Source organism: Juglans regia, chromosome 1, assembly GCF_001411555.2.
Source record: "Juglans regia cultivar Chandler chromosome 1, Walnut 2.0, whole genome shotgun sequence".
Lineage (NCBI taxonomy): Eukaryota > Viridiplantae > Streptophyta > Magnoliopsida > Fagales > Juglandaceae > Juglans > Juglans regia.
In genome coordinates this window covers 9,253,606-9,271,840 of record NC_049901.1, presented here as the reverse complement: position 1 = coordinate 9,271,840, position 18,235 = coordinate 9,253,606, and the positions used below count along the sequence as shown (strand labels likewise).

Below are 18,235 nucleotides of genomic sequence, written 5' to 3'. Positions count from 1 at the left end.
ACCAAGTATGGCTTTCGAGAATTCACTTCTAAACAATACTTATGTAACACTTATCTTGAGCATTAATAAACTAGCACTCAAAAAATAATACTACACAAGAATTAAAATGTTCAATACTTGCTCCAATATACAGAAAATAAAAAAGGCCTACAATATTCTCCATTGTATCCTTAAACCAACCATGACCAAGGTTTAAAAAATAAAAAATAAAAACAAAAAACAAGCATGACTAAAAGGGTCATGCAAGCAAGTGGTTTATCAGAAAAATAATTACAAAACGATTTTTACAAGTGCAGTGACACTATATAAGAAAATAATTGTTCATCTTTACATCACATATTTGTTAAGAAAGAAAAAAAAAAAAAAAAAAAAGGTGTATGATATACGTACCATTACACGTGTTAGTTAATAGGTAATTTCTTATTATTTTTGTAACAGGATCCAAGCTGCATCTAGAATAAAGTATATATATATATATATATATATTATATTTTTGAAGTAATTTATTATTTTAATGATATAATTAAACACAATAGTAATAATAATAATGTGTTTTTCTATTTGCTATTCGGCCTAATCCTGAGCCATATTGTGAATTTGTGACCAAATTTTAAACGCCACTTATTCCGGATCACTCAAACTTGAGCATTTGATAGGGCTGGATTTTGTGACCCCGCTGCAACAAGCCACAAAACGTCGTGTCACTGTCATTGTTTTGTTTCCTTATCCTGATATATAACATGTCATTGATAGGTGGCCTTACAATATTGTACGTACCATTCATTCTGTTTTCATCTTTTGTCACTGTTATGAACATACTAATCTTTGCATCATGGGTTACAGCTAGGGACATAATGCTTTTGATATTTGCACTATTTTCTGTTCATACATTGCTCCCACAAACAACGAATTTTGGGCTGTAGAGTTAACAAGAGAAGAAGTTTGTTTGTATAATTTTTTAGTAAGCTATGAAGAGATCATCATGCAAAATCTACTTGCAATCTACTTGTATTTGGTTCTTACATTTAATAATGGGTATGTTTGCACTCTTTGCTTGATTAAGTTGTAATCTTTTCAAGTGGTTGGCCAGAAGTTTCTAATGATTTTCACGGTGTAAAAGAATACACGCAATAAAACACAAAAGCTAGCTCATCAAAGCTCGTGAATTAAAGAGGTTTGGGTACGTAGCTGACAACATGGGAGTGGAATTTAGGAGCAGAAAATGTCGTCCTCATCATCATCTGGGCTCAGCCTCTTGTTGTTTAGTCCACTTTTCGGTTACCAAATAGCAAAGCTATCCACTCTTTTAACAATGAAAAGAAATGTTAGGGTTAGAGAAAAAGAAATGACAATGAAATGTTAGGCTGATGGCTATGATCGATCCAGACTGGCGAGAATAATGCCCCAAAGTTGTTACAGAGTTTTGATATTTCGCAAAGGCCGCCTTCTTTTGGTCCGTCCACAGAATAACTCCACTTGGCACGTTTTGTTTGCAAGTATTTTAAAAGGAGTAATTTTACTTATAGTCACTGGAATGGATAAATACTGTATAGTTCTTTTAAAAAAAATAAAATTTATTATTAAAAAATTAATTTTCTTTTTATATACATCTCATATTTATTTATTTTTTTTAAATAATTTTGCAGCACTTGCATATTGAATATGATTATAACTATTATTTGAAAATTAATTTTTTAATAGTAGACTCTAATCTTTTTTAAAATAACTACACGACGTTTGTGCACTTCACAACTGTACGTAGCATTATTCGAAACAAAAACTAACATATTTCACAATACATGTTGTAAAATAAAGATATTTTGATAAAATAATGTTACTTTTATAAGATAGTTTATAAAAATTCCCATTTTTTAAAAATATTATTGTATAAAGTATTGTAAAAATTTATGTGTATTTATCATTTTTATTCATAAAAACCTTAAAAAATCTCTCTTAATAAGATGTTTATCCAAATTTATCGTTTCCTTATAATTCATACAGTATTTTTGTCCAAAGATATTTTTTAGGTGCCGTTTCGATAGCTAATTGGTTTCGTCTCATTTCATCTCATTCAATCTCATCTCAACATTCAAACATTAGTATAAAACAAATACTTTTCAATTTCTTTCTCATACTTTTTATCTAATTATTACTAGTCAGTACAATTTTATCAAATTTTCATATAAAACATAAAAAACAATTCAAAATTTTCAAATCTCAAAACAAAAATAATATTATAACAATATTTTAATTTTAAGATTAAAATAATCTTTACAAAAACTTAAGACTTGGTTTGGTTTCAAAAACTTTTCAAACAATCTCATCTCAATATCTAAATACTATTCAAATAAAAATAATTTTTAATTTCAAATTTTCAAATTTTTTACTTAATATCATCTAATTATTACAACTTTCTCAAAATTCTGAACAAAACACAAAAAGAATTCAACTTTCTCAAATCTTAAAACAAAATTAAGATTAAAAAATTATATTACAACCCTATTTTAATTTTATAATTTTTTTATTCAATTTTTTCTTTTTCATTTCTAAAAAATCTATAAAAATCTTAACTCAATTTATTTTATTATTGGCAAGGAAGAAGTGGTATGTACTCTCCATCTGTATGTAGCTAATAATTACTTAGTAGTTAATAAGTGTACAATATAAATATTATTGGAAGAGATAAAATATCACAAGCTCATACGAATAGGCTTATCCCACCGAAGGGTCCTCATTAAAAGATAAAAGAACAGAGAGGGAGAGAAAACAAAGAGAAGACAAGGAATGAAAGGACAAGAAAGTAAGGAAGAAAGAGAAAATGATGAGAAGATGTCAGACGCGCAAGAAAAAAACTGCCAATCACCACCCCTTCCCATAGGCACATAGGAAGAGGGTTAGATAAAGGAAATGACCATAACTCTAGGGGGCTTCAGCTTCTTCAACCTCGAGCGGAGGCTGCTAATCACCACCACTCCCCATAGTAAGATGCCAACACGCATGGAAAAAGCTGTCAATCACCATCACTGCCCATAGGCACACGAAAAGAGGGTTAGAGATAAAAGGAAATGGTCAGACAACTCCAGGAGGCTTAGTCGAGAGTACCAATGATAGGGACATCACCAAAAAATAAAGCTCTAATCTTTATTGTATAGCGAGGATGAGAGGTCATGATAGATTATAAAACAAACATATTATAGTGGATTCTTCCCTCCCCAAAATCCAGTGGACGTAAGCCTAATGTCGAATTACATAAATCTATGTGTTATTATCTCTTTATATTCTCTTTTATTTACTGTTTATCGCCATGGCCCATGGATGTATGCATCGATACTGTACAGCCGCACTGGATCACTTATGGGGGCTTCACACTTCACCGATCGAGGCCTAGATCATTATAGAGGATCGAAAATGACTCTTTCATCCCTTTCAACCTACTATTCGATTTTTGACATTAACAACTATAAACCATAGTGCACAAAGAATACAATATTTCTAATTAAATATATAATAACGGTAAATGACACAATTATTTGAAATATTAAAATATGAGAACCTCTTTGTAGTTTATATTGATTCCGATAAATTTCAAGCTAAAAAGCATTATTACAATTGGTCAAGTCTGAGGGGCAAAGAGATATAGATATTTCGCTTACAATTATCTTGCCAATTCGTGTAGATATTTCGTTTACACCGTGCATAATTTTTATAGTCAGATTTTTAATTAAATTAGTATCCAACTATTTTAAAATTAAATACATAATTAAATTAGTATTCAACTATTTTAAAATTTTAAGTTAATAGTTAGATTTTTAATAATTAATATCACAATAGAAACCACGTTATGACTTCAACTTACCGAATAAGTGACCTATAAGTTGGATTAAAGTTTATAGGCATGACGTCAAGCCATTAAATACAGATAGATGAGTAAAATTATTAAAAGAGAAAATTACTATCAGATTAGTGTTAATAGAGTGAACAGCCGCAGACGTCAGATTTAAATGCGTAATAAATATTATAATCTTAAAATTTAGATATGTAACCAAATTAATATTCAAACCGTCTTATATAATTTTTGGATTACTAATTGGATATTTAGTAATATAACAGTGACGGATTTGATGGTAGACGGAGAGTTTTGTATTTTACTTGTTCTTCGCGAGTTCATAAAAGCGTGGCGTGTCCCGTCCCACGTCGAAGAGACAAAGCCTAAACAACATGCAGAGTATAAGTAGTAATATATTTATATATATAATTCTTTTTATAATTATATTTTAAAATAAGATATTTATATAAAAATATTATTTTATAAGTTATTTTATAAAATTACTCCTCATTTAAAATATAATTATATAAAATATTATAAAAATGTTATATGTCTATCGTTTTTCATGCAAGTATATAATGTACAGAACTCTTCGTCCTAAGAGCATTTATAATAATTTTTTTATCATATCTTTTAAAATATATAATTAAAATTTAACTTTTTTTATATAGTAACTTTCACAATATATCATAAATCTATTTATCTATTTTTTTATATTATTTTTTAAATATTTTCTCTAACTATCAATAAATTTACAATATCCTTATATATATTTTTATATATACAATATATTTTTATATATAATGAGATATAATTCCATACAAAATAAAAATTAAAAAAATAAAACATGGGATCATATTATAAAAATATTTTAAAAATATTTTATGAAACATAATGAGACGAAGGTTTTTTAGATGATTAAAAAAAACCCTTGCTTAGATGGCGAAAAGCAATGCAAAAAAAAATATATAAAAAAAATATGCGATGTATGAAGATTATATGATATCGTGTAGATTTTTTTTTTATATCCATGGCGACTTGTGAGTTCTCTAACAAAAGGATATTTTCGTAAATCTGGATAAATAGGGGGGGTGAAGTCATCACGTAACGCCAAAAAGGCAAAAAAAAAAAAAAATATCATGAGGGAGTACCAGTTGACACTGACATAGTCAGCATCACATAAAATAAAATCCCCGTTAAGAGATATTTTTTTCTGTAGCTATTTATTTTCTTATTCTCTACTCAAAAATATCTCTCAGTTCCTGAAAATTCAAATCTTCTAAAAAGGCTCCGAGATATTTTTTCCGACTTTATTCATACCCGTAGCCGCTCGAGTACATAAACTCTTTCCTACTCGCCCTCTTTCACTTGATGATCCAATTTTTTTATTTTGTTTATTCAAGCCGTTTCTATTTTTCGATAAACTGAAATGTTTTTAACGAGGTTAGAAAAATATCTATATTATTTATCATAAAAATAAATTCAAATATCTATATTCATCATTAAGGTCTGATAATAAAAGAAGATGAAATGATTTTAGATAAAAATTAAAAATTAAAAAAAAAATTATTATAAAATTATTTTTTAATATTATTATTATTATAAAATTTTAAAAAAATTAAATTATTTTTTATATTTTTTATAAAAATTTAAAAAAATTATAATTATAAGATAAGGTAAAATCATTTTAATATCTAAACAAATCTAAATATAAAAATTAAATCATAACAGTTAAAATATTTGTATGTTTTGTAGAAAAAAAATGAATTATTCATACGAAATAAATGCAGGCAATATATTTACACGTGGATTCAGAAAGCAGAAGTCAAGAAAAACACATGCGCGTGTACTACAAACACAGCGAGTAGTTGGTTCTAGTACTCCCTCTGGAACAACCACATTCTGCCCTACTACACTATATAAAGCCCAAGAAAACCTGCGCTTTCCTACGAAATTTATAAAGCATCTCTCCTCCATCAAAACCATTTAGACTGTTTCTCTGCCGATTCGGAGGTGGTTTTCCTGTGCCATGGACTCGCACTTTCTGACCCATCAAACTGGTTCGTGGACCAACGAGAAGCACTTGCGGTTCTTAAACACCATGGAGGCCTCGTTTGTGCGTGCAATGTTTGAGAGGAACGGTCGGATTGCTCTCCGCCTGGACCGTCACTTGCCGGACAGCTTGGAGTCAACCTTAGATTCGAAGACGCATAGAAGAGAAAAACACGCCACCCCAGGTAAAATTAATATCAATTACTGTTTTGGTCTCTGAATCATGTTTGTGTTGATCATTGGCTGTGATCTAAATTCTAATCGTGCACTGGGGTGCAAGTGGCACATGCAATCTCTTGATCCTGTCAATATGGGCTTTTCATATATTCATGGTGGAGATTTTAGACTCTTGTTTAGTTCACATTCTATGTTAATAATATATGTGTAATATATATCCCTTTTGCTAGATATAAACATGTACGTAGAGGTGATCAATATTTGACAGATGAATCATCGGTTTAAACTTGCGAAATTAATGGGTTTCGACTCGCCAAAACAAACACAAGCTGCAAAAATTTGGGTCCTGTCGAATATGCCTCGAGATATTATTTGTGGCATTCTGATTTCAATTTTTCTTATTAATCCTGATCTGATGTCTCCCCGGCCTATATATTGGAGTTTTGTTTTAGTAAATGATCGATGCCAGTTTTCTTTTTTGTTTTTCTTGCAGTCCGTGGAGCCAGAATGGTCTGTAGGTCTGACAAAAGAGCAAGGAGGAGGGTATCATCTGGCCCCTGCAAACCATCTCAAGATCAGGTTATTACACATTTTTGCAATAAACATAATACACTGTGCGTTCTTAATTTTTTTTTATTATTGACTGGGTTAGAATTTGAAGTGATTTTCAACCAACACGAATATGGAATAATGGGTTGTAAGAATTTCAACCCGATCTAATCTCTCTCTCTGATTTATATATATGGCTCTTGCTAACCATGAACGGCCTTATAATAGTCATCAAGCTTTGTTCGTATACATAGAGCCTGTCTTTAAAAGTTGATGTTACTCCCACAACGTCTGGTTCATTTATTTTCTTGGAATCGATTTGAGAAGGCAAGCAGTTGATCTTTACGATATACTAAACATTTGTGTACCAACAGGTGGTTCCACAGCTGGAAAGCAAAATAGGTGCTGATAAAGATGAGAGAGACAGCCCGATATTAATGGCACCTGCCATCTGAGAAAGATTCTTTCTAGCTGGATTAAATTTTCTTTTATTTTTTGTGTTTTCTCCCCCTCATTTTCCTTTTTGCCTGGATTATGTAATAATAATATGGCTTATTATGGCTGGAGTGATTCGTGGGAGATGATCTAGATATGGCCATTTTACTTTCTCTTTTTTTTTTTTACAGTATTGTAGGGTTTTGTTTTTTCCTCCTCAGAAATGAGAATTGATTTGTTGTAACGTCTCAACAGAAGGTCCCAATCATATGATTTATACTTTAAAAAGATTAGTCAATGATATAATTGAAGTCTTATTAAAATTTTATAAAGAACAATAATTTCTCAATCCCAAATAATATTTGTTGTAACGTCTCAATAGAAGGCTCCAATCACATGATTTATACTTTAAGTAGATTAGTCAATGATATAATTGAAGTCTTATTAAAACCTTATAAAAAACAATAACTTTTCAATTCTAAATAATATAGAATCTCATACATCACATACTCTTATATTTTATCATATGTGATATAATGTTTGTAGCTTTATTCCTATAATATTCGTGTCACAACATTTATTACCAGTTATTATATAATGTTATTTTTACTATACATGTTCACATGTACTCTCGTGCACATTTACCTTAAGTGTACTTCAGTTACTTTTATTTTATATTTCGTGTACTCTCATTTTTTGTTATACATAGGGGATGAGAGATTCAAGATTTGGTTCTTTTATTGAGAAATCAAGGTGTTGCCAATTGATCCATATGATCTTAGCTCGTGTACTCTCATTTTAGTAATACAAGATATTCTAAAATTTTCTCATTTTCCTCTATTCGTCTTCCCTCCTATCATGGTATCAGATGAAACCCTAACCCTAAATTAGTGAAGCGCCGTCATGCCTAATTCTTCCGTTATTCCACCTCATTCCTTTGTGAATTATTCGAATCCTTATTATATTTAGAGTGATCATCATCCTGGAGCAATGCTTGTCTCCCAACCAGTGACTGGAGATAATTACCTTACATGGAATCGGTCCATGTCTATGGCTCTCATTGTCAAAAACAAACTCTATTTTGTTGATGCTGCCTTGTCGTTGCCTGTTGAGAACGATCCGATGTATCATGCTTGGATTTGTTGTAATACTGTTTTTCTTTCTTGGTTACTCAATGCTTTGTCGAAAAGAAATCACCTCCTCTGTCATTTACATCGATTCTACTAAAGAGATGTGGAATGATTTGAATGAGCGATTTGCTCAAAGCAATAGGCCTTGTATATTCCAGATTCGGAAAGTTGTTGCCTCTTTGACTCAAGATCACACCTCTATAAGTTCTTACTTTACTTGATTGAAAAGTTATTGAGTAGAAATGGTCCATTTTCGACCTTTGTCTCCATGTTCTTGTGGAGCTATCAAACAGATTATTGAATATCAACAAGAGGACTATGTCCTACAATTCTTGATGGGCCTTAATCAGTCTTATGCTAATTTACGAAGTCAGATCTTGCTTTCTAATCCATTTCCTCCGATTAATAAGGTTTTTTCTCTTATTCTTCAAGAAGAAAAACAAAGAGAGCTTGCTTCCGATTCTTTATCTTCTAATGAATCTATTGCTATGTTGACTAATCATGATTCTAGCAATCTCAAAGGTTTTGTTGGCTCTAGAAATGGCAAACAACCTGTAAATCATAAGGAACGGCCTTATTGTACCCAATTGTGGTTTATTGGGTCATACTATTGATAAATGCTATAAATCCATGGTTATTCACTTGGATATAAAGCAAAATCCAGAAACCCTACTGCTAATCATGCCACTGCTAGCCAATCTATTTTAGATTTGGTTATGGTTCCAATTTTTCCTTTTTCTCAAGGGCAATGTTAACATCTTCTTAGATTTCTTCAAAATAAAACTAATCCTTCTTCTATGAATCAAGAAGGTACAATTCCATCCACTTCTCCACCTGCACCATCAACTTCCTCTGCACCATCTTTTTCATGTATTTCAATTCCTAATTATTATCAGTCTTCAGTTTTATCTATTATTGATACAATTGCATTTCATCAACAGCCTTGGATTCTTGATTCTGGAGCAACTGATTATATGATTTGTTCTCTCCCCCTTTTTTCTTCAATACCAACCCCTGTCAATATCTCTGTGAAATTGCCTAATGGCTCTTGTATTCAAGTTACACATATGGGCACGGTTAGACTTTCTGATTCTTTAGTTCTGACTGATGTTCTATATATTCCCACATTTACTTTTAATCTCATTTCAATTAGCAAGTTAACTTCACAGTTATCTTGTTTCTTATTGTTCTTACATGGTTTTTGTTATATCCAGAACCTTTTCAATTGGAGGGCAATTGGAGTAGCTAAACATTCTCAATGTTTATATCATTTGCTGCAAGTTTCAGGCACCTTTATTTCTTGTAATTCAATTACATTTTCTCATCGTAATTCTGTCAAAAACAGTTCTCACATTTGGCATTGTTGCCTTGGACATATTTCTGATTCTAGATTGCATGGTTTGTCTTATGATATTTCTTGTTCTACAACTCCAAATAATAGTCATTGTAATGTTTGTCCACTTGCTAAGTAGAAAAGACTTCCTTTTCCTTTAAGTTCCTTAACTTCTGGCTCTACTTTTGAGCTCATTCATTGTGATATATGGGGGTCTTTTTCAATCACTTCATATGATGGTTTTAATTTTTTTCTAACCATAGTCAATGATTATAGTAGATGTACTTGGATATATTTGCTTAAATCCAAGTTTGAAACACGTTCATATCTACAATCTTTTTTTGTTTGTGTTGAAACTCAGCTTAATTGTAAAATCAAAATCATTCGTACTGATAATGGTTTAGAGTTTGATATGAAATCTTTTTTTTTTTCTAGCAGAGGAGTTGTACACCAACACAGTTGTGTTTACACTCCTCAACAAAATACTGTTGTTGAAAGAAAGCATTAACATATACTCAATGTTGCTAGATCTCTTCGTTTTCATTCAAATATTCATTTACAATTTTGGAGTGATTGTATCCTTACTGCTATCTTATAAACAGAATTTTCACTCCTGTTTTAACACATAAATCACCATATGAAGTGCTTTTTCCTGCTCAACCTCAGTACAATCATCTTAAAATGTTTGGTGTTCTTTGATATGCATCCTTACTTGGTAATCCTTCCTCTACCAGGTTTTTTGCTCGAGCCCAAGTTTGTGTATTCTTAGGATATCCTTTTGGTATGAAAGGATACAAATCATATAATCTTCATACTCATTGGATCATCATTTCTAGAGATGTCATATTTCATGAACATATTTTTCCTTTCAAACCAGACTCACCTTATCGACATCTTTTCTCTAAAAAACAGAATCCTTATTCTTTCTGTCCAAATCTTGTCCTACCAGTTCCTCTTTCAGATGCTAAAATTTCTTCCTTTTCACACAACTCTCTACCCACTCATTCAGATACATTTCAGAATTCATCACCACCAATTGTCATTCGCAAGTCTACAAGAAATAAAAGACCACCTGATTACTTGCAGCATTACCATTGTTCCTTAATATCAAATAATAAAGTTACTACTTATCTCCTGATTGATGGTTCTTCAGCTTCAGGTACCCTTTACTCTAATTATTCATATTTGTCGTATTCCAAATTTTCTTCTTTCTATAAGCATTTTTGTTCCTCTATTGATTCCCTATATGAACCGAAATTCTTTCATCAAGCCATCACATATCCTCATTGGAGGGATGCAATGACAGCTGAAATCAATGCTCTTGAAGCTAATAAAACTTGGATCCTAACTGAGTTACCTCCTGGCAAGCAGCATATTGGCTATAAATGGGTTTACAAGTGCAAGTTGAAATCTGATGGCACTTTAGAAAGGTATAAAGATCAGTTTGTTGCAAAAGGGTATACTTAACGAGAGGGAATTGATTACTTTGATACTTTTTCTCCTGTTGCAAAACTGACCACTTTTCATTGCTTTCTTGCCTTAACTGTTATACACAATTGGGAGTTGCATCAATTATATGTCAACAATGCATTCCTTCATGGGAATTTGGATGGGGACGTATACATGAAACTTCCTTATGGTTTTTCCAAACCAATAGATCCTCGAGTTTGTAGGCTGTTTAAGTCTTTATATGGCTTAAAACAAGCCTCTCGTAAATGGTTTTTTAAATTCTCAACTCTCTTATGGATTTACTTAGTCAAAGTCTGATTATTATTTGTTTACTAAATGTTATGGTGATTCTTTTGAGGCAGTGTTGGTATACGTGGATGATATTGTTATTGCCTCAAAGCATTCACAAATTGTTGCTGATCTTAAGGCTTTCTTAAATCTCCATTTTAAGCTGAAAGATCTTGGTGTTTTGAGGTATTTTTTTGGGGCTGAAAGTTGCCAGATCTGCTAAGGTTATATCTCTTTCTTAAAGAAAACATGCCATTGAAATTGTTTCTGACTCTGGTTTATTAACTGCTAAACCTGCTAGCTGTCCAATGGATCAAAACTTAAGACTTTCCAAAATAGAATCTGAAGGTCCTTTATTTACTGATCCAGCCTTTTACAGAAGGTTAATTGATCATCTTCTTTATTTGACACTTACTCGACCTGACTTGTCTTTTTATGTTACTACTTTGAGTAAATTTTTGGATCAGTCTCGACAATCATACTATGATGTAGATATTAAAGTGGTTAGATACATCAAAGCTACTGCAGGCCAAGGATTGTTCTTCCCTAGCAGGTCTTCCTTGCAGCTTAGAGGATTTTGTGACTCTGATTGGGCCACCTGCCCTAATTCTAGAAGATTCGTTACTTGTTTTTGTCTTTTTCTTGGAGATTCTTTAATTTCATGAAAGTCCAATAAGCAAGTTACTGTTTCCAGATCATCTATTGAAGTTGAGTATCAATCTACGACTTCTACTTGTTGTGAAATCAAATGGCTTATCTCTCTCTTTGCTATTTTGGCATCTCATTTACTTCTCTATCTGTTTTATATTGTAATAGTCAGGCAGCCATTTATATTGTTGCTAATCCAGTTTTCCATGGAAGGACTAAGCATATTGAAATAGATTGTCATTTAGTTAGAGATACGGTTCAACATGGTGTTGTTGTAACTCTTCATGCTTCTTCTGAACATCAGTTGGCAGATTTTTTCACTAAACTTTTAGCTTCTAATAGATTTTATACTCTTTTCAACAAGCTGGGTGTGCTTAATTTACACATTCCAGCTTGAGGGAGACTATTACCAGTTATTTTTACTTTACATGTTCACTTGTACTCACGTGCACAGTTACCTCAAGTGTACCTTAGTTACTTTTACTTTATATTTCGTGTACTCTCATTTTAGTAATACAACATATTCTAGAATTTTCTCATTTCCGTCTCTTTGGGTTCTCTTTTATCACCAGTTTTGTATATTCTTCTAGAATATAGACCAATGAAGAGTATTAAAAGAAGTGTGGAAATGTTATTTTCTTGAGAACTGTTATATATACAAATAGATTACACAAAAGCAAACTCACAAAGTGACGTGGTTTTATGAGATTCGTTAGATCTACTTTACCATAAAAGTAATTTTACAATTTGACGTATCATATCAAGTCACGTCAATTTATAAATTTATTTTTGTATAATATTTTTGTAGCTGAAGTATTTTTCTATTTTCTTTGAGTCCCGTTAGTAGGTTCTTACCCTTCAAGGAAGCATGTATTATATCATTTTATTTGAAACAAAAATAATTTCTCCTAACATACAAAATCACCAAAAAATGGAGATTTCACTCAAAAAGCGGTCAATGGTTACACAAAATTTCGTAAATTGTTTAGGTGAACTTAGGTTAATAGCAAATTAATGACCTCTATAATCTATATAGAGAGCGTACAAGTTTCAAATAAATACTAAGATTACGTTTAGACAGTGAGACGATATTAGATATTACGTGAATAATAATAATAAAATAATAAATATTAGTTGAATAATCTGAGAAAGGTTCCTAAAACATTCATTGAAAAAGGTCCCCGTGGACTTGTTTCTTATTGAAAAGCTTGTTGTACAGATAACTAATGCGAGATATTGCGGGTGTTTGAGAAAGTTAGATGTTCGTAGTTGCAGCCGCTTTCCATTACCGTAAAGAATATTGGCCAAACTAGTACAAAAAAGGGGTTAAGAAGATGGAGACAAGGACAAGTAGTGTGTGTAGGCAGAGAGTTTTTAGTCTTTGACCTGCTGTCATATGACTAATAATGCAATGCCACTTGACTTGTCACAACTTTAATTTGAAGCTCATCTATCCGGAAAATGAGGCAGATTTTTTTTTCCTCTCTCGACTTTGTCTTGGTTACACAATTTAGATAAGATAAAATGAAATATTTTATTAAAAATTAAATAAAATATTATAAATAATTTAATTTTTTAAAATTATAATAATTATGTAAGATGATATGAAATAATTTAATTTTGTTAACTAAACCGACCCGTCTTTCAAGATCTTCAAGGGGGACTCAAGTAATTGAGCTACTTCAATAAGTAAAATTTGCTACTGATTTGCGTCAGCCAAAATACTTTGAGATAGATCGACTCCTCTCTTTGGAAATGCATTTGCATATACTTTCCCATTAGACTCGATGAAATATTCAGAGTTTCGTTATATACAGATTTATAGTCATTTTTATATTTTTTATTAATGTGATTGGTCAAAATAATTATTTCATATGAAAAAATATAATGCAATTAATTATAATAATAAAATACATAAAAAATACGTAAAAGTGAATTTCTTATTCGTGATTCGTGAATACCCAATCAATTTCACATGGGGTTGGAACAGCGAGGCACTATTTTCACATGGGGTTCAGCTAGCAGCCTAGCACATTGTGCAGTTTTGAGACATAATATTCGTAGAAGGGGTGGTAGATTACAAAATCTGGGCTCAATCTCAAGATGGATGCAATCAGCTTGGAAGTTTCTTCGAGATCAATCCCTTTTTTCTCCTTTGCTGCTTGGAAGTTTATTCTCTCTTTAATCATAATGTTGGTTGCAAGATTACTTTTACACATTCGTATAGGAAAGATGTTAACGAAATACACAATAATACAATAAAAATTATAATGAATTTAACATTTAAACAAAATCAATTTGGATTGAGGTATGAAAATCTCGCTCTCTTTCTCTTTAACGAACTTTTCCAAACTTTTTCAAATATTCAAAATTTTTATCTAATCATTACAATTTTCTCAAATTTCTAAAATAAATATAAAAAATAATTCAACTTTTCAAAACTTAAAATAAAAATACTATTAAAAAAATATTTGAATAATATCTTTATTTACCTTATTCTCTCTCATTTTCTAAAATTTTATAAAATATATTAATTTAAATAATTTTACTATTATTTATAGATCATCTCATTTCAATATCTAAATGAGATATTAGATTTGATTAATTTTTGAATCTTTGTAATCGTCAAAGTCTCTAATTGTAAAAGATATTTCTTCACATAAAATGAGAAGTGCTAGTTTTATTGTCCTAAAGAAATTTTGTAAGAGTACATTTACAAACAAACGTGACTTTATGAGATATGTTATATTTATTTTATAATAAAAGTAATTTTAGAATCCGACGCATCACATCAATTCAATTAAGTTTGTGAGTTTATTTTTATTAAATCTTTTTATAGTTAAAGTATGTTAAAGTATTTCTCTTATAATATTTTCTTTAGTTTTTTAAATACTCTTTTCAACAATTAATTATAACACACGCGTGATTGATTTGTAAAAATTTTTTATCTCATTATATCTCATCTTATTTAATCTCATTTCCAAACATCATTTGAATATAAATATTTTTAAATTAATCATTACAACATTTTTAAACTTTAAAATAAAAAATAATTCAACTATTTTAAATCTCAAAATAAAAATTATAGTATAAAATATTTTAATTTTATAATCATTTTTATTCAAATTTTTCTCTCGTTTTTCAAATTCAATAAATACTTAACTCAACTATCTTATAACTATTTACAAACCATCTTAATATTATTAACACGAGATTCTTATTTCTTACAATCAATTCCAATCCCATTAGCCAAAATCCTCATATATTAGTGAAAACGAAAAGAATTATAATTTCTTTTATTTTCTATGTAGTCGATAAATATTAAAAGAAATTATTTATCATTTTTTATCATCTCATGATATGATGTTAGATGATAAATTTATAAGTAAAATATAATAAATAATATTTAATCATTAAATATCATATTATGAAATAATAAAAATATGATAAAAATTAAAATAATGAATAATATTAATCATATAAAAATCCATAAAACGTATTGCAAGACTTTTTTCCAAGAGTTCTACTACACAGCCACCCACTGTTCACGCAACTTCCGCACTCCAGCCTACGTGGCTTTTTTTTTTTTTTTTTAACATTGGTCCAGAACATTCATTTGAATTCCAAAACCCACCCTCCCCTGGCGCGTTCTTCTTCGCTTCTTTAGAAATCTTAAAAAGAAAATACTACCAACGAAAGCAAAACTCGAAAAATCCAAGATCTGGAAAGCAAATCAGTGGGAGAAAAATCAGCCAGCTCCCGTTGGATTGGGACATGCGGATTTAAACGTGGATTCAAAGAGAGGTTTGCTATTCGCCACAATGCAGTGCGTAAATTGAGTAATTTGAAGAGTTCATTTTGCAGATTAAAGACATCAACTATTCCGAGACTCTACGAACACTCCACCTTATCTCACTCTGCAATCCCAACACCCAAAATAGAAATCACAACACACGAAAATGACCATACTAGAAATGCAGACCAACAAAATCCAAAATTAAGAAAGGAAAGCGTCATCCTCATCCCCTTCTGTTCCCTTTCAAGAAACCATTCACTGCAACCCCCATTAACATCTGTAATCAAAAGCATTGAAACCAACTATGCTTTACATAGATCTGAAATTTTTGAAAATATGATAATTCGATCAATTCCAAGCCAAGAGTCGGTTTAGATCTATACAAATGAAGTGAGAGGTATTTTTATTAAAAGGGAATCCAGAAGGATTTTACCTTCTTCTCGGGTTTCTTCCTCTTCTCGAGCTCTATATCTTGCTCTCCACTTTCGGACGAAAACTCACGGCTGGCTCGCTCTTCACCTTCTCATGAGGGATGGTTGCTGAGGGAGTCGTCGCTGGTGAGGGGTGAGGGAGTGGGAGAACAGAACATTTCGTCGGACTCAAATGAACCAGGACGTGAGCGACCAAACCGGTTCGCCACGTCAGGAGGAGTACGGTGTGTGTTGTTTTAAACCGGGGGATGAATAGATTTGTTCTTTTTCCAAATGGGACAATCCAAATACCAGATGGGTCCGGTGTAAATGGGTGGGTTTGACCCACGCACGCAATCCCCGATCAAACCAACAAACAACGCATCCATTGTCGTTGACGACTCCCCAAAATTCCATTTCAAAACCATTTGAGATCTCATCTCATCTCTTGGAGTAACCCTACACAGTGTTTGTCCCCCTCCCCGAACCAAAAACCTTAAAAAACAATGCTCCAGTTCCTTCTAACCTACAAGAACCCAATCCTCCACACCTCTCTCTCCCTTTCCCTCACTTTCCTCCTCTCCTTCTTCAAGATCCCCTCCCTTTTCCTCCATGGCCTCCACACCTACATCCAACCCGAAAACCTCCACCAAGACGCAAGCCGCGCCGCCATTAGACGACCCGAGAGCTCCAATCCAAGCTCCACTCTCCAGGGCTACCAGCACTTGTCTTCCAAACCCAACATTGAACCCCGGAAGAGGAACAAGTCCAAGGAAAAGTCCGAATTCGATGAGAATAACGCCCAGATCTTCCGGATAACGCTCGACCACAGTCGCATTCAATCCCGGCTCTATTTCCACGAGTATCGCAGAGTTTTTACTCTCTCATTTGTGGCTCTTTCTTCTTTACTGCTTCAATTTTACTTGGGGGTTTCAGAGAGCTCTGGATCTTTTATAAATGGGACTTTTGTTCCCCTTCTGTTTGGATTTATCCTTCTTTGCAATCTAGTTTTATTGCTTGCTAAGGTTTCGTTCGAGAAATCTGCGTCGAGGAAGTCGGAGAAGCAACTGAGTGTGCTTCTTGGGGTTTTGGGGTTTACGCTGGGGCTATTGATTTGCTTTGAGATTGTTCCTCGGGTTTTGGATTTCCGTTTTGAATCAATTAATGGGGTTTTGAGGGTTTTTCTTGCTGTTTTAATGGGCTTCATCGCTGGCTTTCTGCTTATGCCGGCATTAAAAAATGCAAGGTCTTTTTGGCTTGGAACTGATCAGCTTCGAAGCAATTTATCGATGATTCATTGTGGATGGTTTTCTAGAATGATTCTTTATGCGAATGCAACGTTGAGTATGCTCGCGGCATTGCTTTGGATTAATCCATTCGTTGAGATTCTTGTTAATAAGAACATTGATGATGCTAAAGGAGCGCGTTTAGTTAGTGAAATTGGGGATGCTGAAAGGTTGGCTGGCAATGTGGGCATGTCCCTTTCCGATTTTAACAAGCTCAGGTTTTGGTGCTTGTTGCTTTTGGGTTTATTGCAAGTTGTGGCTTTAAGACCGAACTTGCAAATGTATCTGAATGAAGCATTGTTGTCTTGGTACCAACGGTTGCACGCCAGCAAGATTCCGGATTTGGACTTTAGCAGGGCGAAGGTCTTTTTGCACAACCACTACTTATGTCTTGTAGTTTTGCAGTTTCTTGCACCTCCGATTCTTGTGCTTCTCTTTGTTGGCTTATCTCAGATTGATGGTAACTCCTTTTTGAATTCCCAATTAATATGTAGTCTACAGCCATGTTCTTCTTTTGTTAAGGAAGTGGCGTTGTTTTTGGCTTGGTGGGTTGTCTTTGTTTGGGCTGTTTTCAGTTCAGGAAGCCTTGTATTGTATCGTCGTGGCATTTTGTATATGTCTTGATGAGTGATTTTTGGTTTTGGCCTCCTACACCTGTTGCATTTTTGAGTGAAGAGTGTCATGCTGGAAATGCCATTTTTCATAACGGTGATGTTCACAATTCCCCAAACTACGTTATTATTTCGGTACTGTATTTTTCACCCCATCTGTCCAGACAGGTATGCATTTTATATTTATAGTGACTAAAGTGACTTGAAACGTTTCTGCAGTTAATTTAACTTCCTTGATTTCATCA

At 32.3% G+C, this 18,235-nt stretch overlaps 2 protein-coding genes across 2 annotated transcripts; both read left to right on the top strand.

Moving 5' to 3' along the window:
• The first annotated feature begins 5,766 nt into the window (after positions 1-5,766).
• On the top strand, positions 5,767-7,317 carry LOC108998592. The gene is made up of 3 exons (XM_018975174.2): positions 5,767-6,063; positions 6,549-6,634; positions 6,979-7,317. The coding sequence occupies exons 1-3, from the start codon at positions 5,856-5,858 to the stop codon at positions 7,057-7,059; spliced, it is 375 nt and encodes a 124-aa protein (XP_018830719.1). The 5' UTR covers positions 5,767-5,855; the 3' UTR covers positions 7,060-7,317.
• Positions 7,318-16,472: 9,155 nt separating this feature from the next.
• On the top strand, positions 16,473-18,235 carry LOC108998590. Its single transcript, XM_018975171.2, has one exon. The coding sequence runs from the start codon at positions 16,600-16,602 to the stop codon at positions 18,001-18,003; it is 1,404 nt and encodes a 467-aa protein (XP_018830716.1). The 5' UTR covers positions 16,473-16,599; the 3' UTR covers positions 18,004-18,235.

Excerpts from the sequence above, each read along its gene's own strand:
- LOC108998592 (XM_018975174.2), top strand. The coding sequence starts at position 5,856 with ATGGACTCGCACTTTCTGACCCATCAAACTGGTTCGTGGACCAACGAG. Across the intron at positions 6,064-6,548 it reads AGAAAAACACGCCACCCCAG|TCCGTGGAGCCAGAATGGTC; the intron begins GTAAAATTAATA and ends TTTTTCTTGCAG. Across the intron at positions 6,635-6,978 it reads GCAAACCATCTCAAGATCAG|GTGGTTCCACAGCTGGAAAG; the intron begins GTTATTACACAT and ends GTGTACCAACAG.
- LOC108998590 (XM_018975171.2), top strand. The coding sequence starts at position 16,600 with ATGCTCCAGTTCCTTCTAACCTACAAGAACCCAATCCTCCACACCTCT.